Raw genomic sequence first — 4,818 nt, forward strand, 5'->3', positions numbered from 1 at the left:
CGGCGAAGTGGGAGGGGCAGAGGCAGCGGTCCTTCTGAAGACACACCCCTCCGTTCTTACAGAGCAGGGGACAGAGGACTGCAGGGGACAAACACACAATGAGATCTGTGTTAGCTGCACAACGACAACTGGGATCAAGGTTCAACAAACGACTGTGAGGAGCGGGGGGGGCCAAAGCACCTTGATGGTGATTGGCAGCAGGTCAGAAGCCCCGCCTCCTCCATGTGAGTTATTCACATGTTGTATTCAATAAATCTACAAATCAATTCAACTCTTTAAGGTTCAAATATAAACAGTTGAATGATGAAATCAAAAAGAACCAGTAAGTTCCAGGCTTCACACACACACACACACACACACACACACACACACACACACAGGCCAACACTAACACACATCCATCATGTTTACAGCTCGGCCAACACTGGGTCTTGTGTGCGTCCAGGCGCCGCCCTGTTGGGCCGGAGGTGAAAGTGCACCGGGCGCCAACACAACCAGCCCGCCACTTCCTACTTCCTGTTGGAGCTCGTTCCACAGGAAGTCAGGGTATTGTTACTCAGATTTCAGCTAATGAGCCGATTCCACGTCTCTGCAGCAGGAAGGAAACCTGCAGGTTTAGAACCAGCGTCTACACAACTCTCCGGGTTGTTAACACTACACTCACATGCTGCGATTGTTATTCACCGTGTGGTGTGTAACGCTGTTGTGTGTCTGTGTGAAGTTTTATGAGTGCACAGCCTCATAAACTGAGATGAACTGTCAATGTGTCAGCAGCTGTTTTAGATCTGATCTTTATTCAAAGTTGTGTTTGATATATTGATGGAACATCAAGACGACAACATGTCGCCTCCTGAAGCCAAAACATCTCAGATACCAGCGCGGCCATCTTATGGTGATGTCATGAGTCTGCGTGGTATCAAGGTCCCGCCCTCACAGCCACTCGACCAATCAGGAGTCAATCCCAGCTGTCAATCATGACTTTAATTCATGTTTTTAGATTTTAACGCCAACAAATCTTCTGTTTTCTTAACAATTATGTCAAGAGTTTACGTTAAATGAGACTAAGACTGAGAAGGATTTTATTCTCAGAACTGAATCTAAAGAGAAAAACTGATAATCAGAGCTACAGTTACTTTATGATTATGATGTGCCCCTTCATGTCGTTACAGATCATAAAACCATATGGAACATTAATCCTGTTTCATGGTGGAAGCAACAGAAACTCTGCAGGTAAAGAATCTGAGAAACAAAGTGAGAGAGGAGCAGCTGTTTGGACGAGGGACTTGACCTCTTGACCCCATGATGTCAGCACCTCCTCCTCTGCAGTGTGTGTGTGTTCATGATAAATCAAAACCATATTTCATCGCTGCTCCTCCCTCTGATTCTTCTCTTTCTATCTCTTTACTCAACTTTAAGATCTGTATACATGTCGAGCTCATGTGTGACATCATCACCACAAGATGGCAGTGTTTGTATCAGACATGTTTCAGCTTCCTTTCTGAACAGTGAGAGGAAGTGGCGACGCAACGTGAGAATCATCACATCCTCTCAACATCTCACAGGCCATAATTACACAACAAGATCCTGAGAGAAATCAAATGTGATTAATAGCTCTGAGTTATTTTCCAGTTCAGTTTGAAAGAATTCTCTCCCAGAGTCGACCATGTGTGAGAGAGTTGAGCCAGATCTTCACTGAAGTGGTTCCAGCTGAGACTGAAACCAGGTGTGGAACCAGTTCCAGGTCCCAGTCACCTGAGAACCAACCGGGTCAGTCTGACTTCAGAGTCTGAACTCGGCCAACCATCAGAGAGCTGCAGGTCACATGACCCAGCTGGTGTCACCTCACATGTTCAGATCAGATCCTGGTTTCAGAGTCTCTGCAGCAGGACGCCAGGAGGCGGAGCCAGGTTCACGCTTGTTGGTGTTTGTGAGCTTCTGTTCTGACGCCTCCAGCACCATCAGGGTGTTTTTAAATAACCATATTTGGGGGTGGAGCTTCGAGTTTGAGGACACTGCACGCCCACCTGCCCCCATTGGACGATACTAGCTGTCAATCACACTGATTGATTTTAAAACTTGAACTGGAACAAGATTCTTGTTGTTCTGGGTTTGTTCCCTCAGGGTTGATGCACGTATTGTGAGTCGCTTTGGATAAAAGCTTCAGCTCTATGTAATGTAATGTAATGTAATGTAATGTAATGTAAAAGTCTAGTGATCACAAAGTGAATTGTCCCGCCCTCGTTCTGGGTTACATTACATTTACATTACATTTCATTTAGCTGACGCTTTCACTAGCTTTACTTCTGTGAGACTCACAATACTTTACCCGTACAATTTCTGGACCAGGAGTCTGTGTCCATTTTCATAAACTGCTTATGGTGAGAACAGGAGCCAGTGAGCGTCTTGCAGTGCATCATGGGTAACGCAGTTTATACAGAGCCAGTTAGAATGCCACAGAGAACATGGAGGAGAGAGAAGAGAAGCTTGTGCAGTTCCTCTGGATCAGGTGAGTCCGAACACCGAGCTGGAAACAGCAGAAGAAGAGTAAAGGTCAGAGGTCAAAGTTGAACTTACAGACTCTGAAGCCTGGACCATGGGAGCCGTCTCCTCTTCCTCCTCCTCCTCCTCCTCCTCCTCCTCCGTCAGTGCTGCTGCTGTACAGCGTGGTCACGTTCCCTCTCTCGCAGTAGTTGACACATCGGTCCTGGTTGCATCGCACTTTGCAGATCGTCGGCGTGAACATCACCTGGATCCTCTCCAGCCCTCCTCCTCCTCCCCCCCCTGCTGTGGCGGTCTGTCCATCGGCTGGCGGCGGAGACACGAAGAAAAAGAAGAAGAAGAAGAAGAGGATGACGGACAGAGAGCAGCAGAGCGACGGCTGCAGCATGTCGACTCTCAGAGTTCCTCAGTGTGTTGCATCGTCTCCAACTCCAAAACCTCTGACTCTACCTTGCTCGTCCCCCCCACCACCTCCCTCTCTCTCTCTCTCTCTCTCTCTCTCTCTCTCTCTGACTCTCTCTCTCTCTCTCTCTGATCCAGGGGTCGACTTAAAACGAGTGTCGCAGGAAAAAAAGGAGGGAGGGAAGGAAGAAGTAAACTACCACTCGTTCCCCCCCACTCTCTCTTTCTCTCTCTCTCTCTCTCTCTCTCTCTCTCTCTCTCTCTCTGCGCTTTCTGTTTTTCCCTAAACACTCCTGAGTGTGAGCGAGCGAGCAACAGTGCCTGAGCAAGGAGAGAGAGGGAGGTAGAGAGATAATTGAAAGCAGTGTGCAGGACTGGGCTTAGCTCCAAACTAAATGTTTAACAGGGATCTGGTCCATCAGTCCACACAGAGAGAGAGAGAGAGAGACAGAGAGAGAGACAGAGAGAGAGAGAGAGAGTATTAATACACAAATCTCTCTCTCTCTTCTTCTCCTCTTTTCTGTTATTGGCCTTCCTCTGGTACGAACAGAGACGATCCATCTCACGGTTTCATAAGCGGCTGCAGGAAGTTGGAGGATGTCAGGCTGATGATGCAACACTTCTCTGGTTTTCAGGAGGACGGACTCACTGAATGTGTTGAAGCTGAAAGTGTCGACAGAGCAGAGCGTGACACGCTTTGATTCTTCATGTATGTTGTGTTAACGTGTTCCATGTTGCATGCACTGAGCCTCCGGCCTCAACATGGAGCTGAACACAAACACAGATCCTCGGATCGTAAAAGTTATTCACACAAACGCCCTCGGTGTTGACACAAAGAGAGAGAGGCTGCGCTGGTTCGTGTAAATCAACTGTGAAAACTACAGAAAAGAAAAGTTAATGGAGCTGCGGATGGAAAATACAGTGTGACAAGTTCTCTGGTCACATTCATGTTCAACACAAGGCTCAAAATATCACTGCAGTTAAGTTTGATATGTTTTAGCACTACTGCAGTAGTACTAACACATGTAAAACACTACTGCAGTAGTACTAAGACATGTAAAACACTACTGCTGTAGTACTAACACATGTAAAACACTACTGCAGTAGTATTAAGACATGTAAAACACTACTGCTGTAGTACTAAAACATGTAAAACACTACTGCTGTAGTACTAAATCATGTAAAACACTTCTGCTGTACGACTAACACATGTAAAACACTACTGCTGTAGTACTAACACATGTAAAACACTACTGCAGTAGTACTAACACATGTAAAACACTACTGCAGTAGTACTAACACATGTAAAACACTACTGCAGTAGTACTAACACATGTAAAAAACTACTGCAGTAGTACTAAAACATGCAAAACACTACTGCTGTAGTACTAAATCATGTAAAACACTTCTGCTGTACGACTAACACATGTAAAAAACTACTGCAGTAGTACTAAAACATGTAAAACACTACTGCTGTAGTACTAAATCATGTAAAACACTTCTGCTGTACGACTAACACATGTGAAACACTACTGCTGTAGTACTAACACATGTAAAAAACTACTGCAGTAGTACTAAAACATGTAAAACACTACTGCTGTAGTACTAAATCATGTAAAACACTTCTGCTGTACGACTAACACATGTGAAACACTACTGCAGTAGTACTAACACATGTAAAACACTACTGCTGTAGTACTAAAACATGTAAAACACTACTGCAGTAGTACTTACACATGTAAAACACTACTGCTGTAGTACTAACACATGTAAAACACTACTGCTGTAGTACTAACACATGTAAAACACTACTGCAGTAGTACTAACACATGTAAAACACTACTGCAGTAGTACTAACACATGTAAAACACTACTGCAGTAGTACTAACACATGTAAAAAACTACTGCAGTAGTACT

General features: G+C 45.0%; 1 protein-coding gene across 1 annotated transcript in view; it reads right to left on the minus strand.

Moving 5' to 3' along the window:
* The window catches only part of LOC133004024 (latent-transforming growth factor beta-binding protein 4), a 28,968-nt gene extending 26,052 nt beyond the window's left edge, over positions 1 to 2,916 (minus strand). Inside the window, exons 1-2 of the mRNA XM_061073889.1 lie at positions 2,575 to 2,916; positions 1 to 78 (exon numbers count right to left, since the gene is read on the minus strand). The exon at positions 1 to 78 is cut by the window's left edge and continues 168 nt beyond it. Coding sequence (XP_060929872.1) covers positions 1 to 78; positions 2,575 to 2,887 — 391 coding nt within the window. The 5' untranslated portion in view covers positions 2,888 to 2,916. The remainder of the gene's footprint in view (positions 79 to 2,574) is intronic.
* Between the last annotated feature and the right edge of the window lie 1,902 nt (positions 2,917 to 4,818).

Source organism: Limanda limanda, chromosome 6 (assembly GCF_963576545.1).
Source record: "Limanda limanda chromosome 6, fLimLim1.1, whole genome shotgun sequence".
NCBI classification, from domain to species: domain Eukaryota; kingdom Metazoa; phylum Chordata; class Actinopteri; order Pleuronectiformes; family Pleuronectidae; genus Limanda; species Limanda limanda.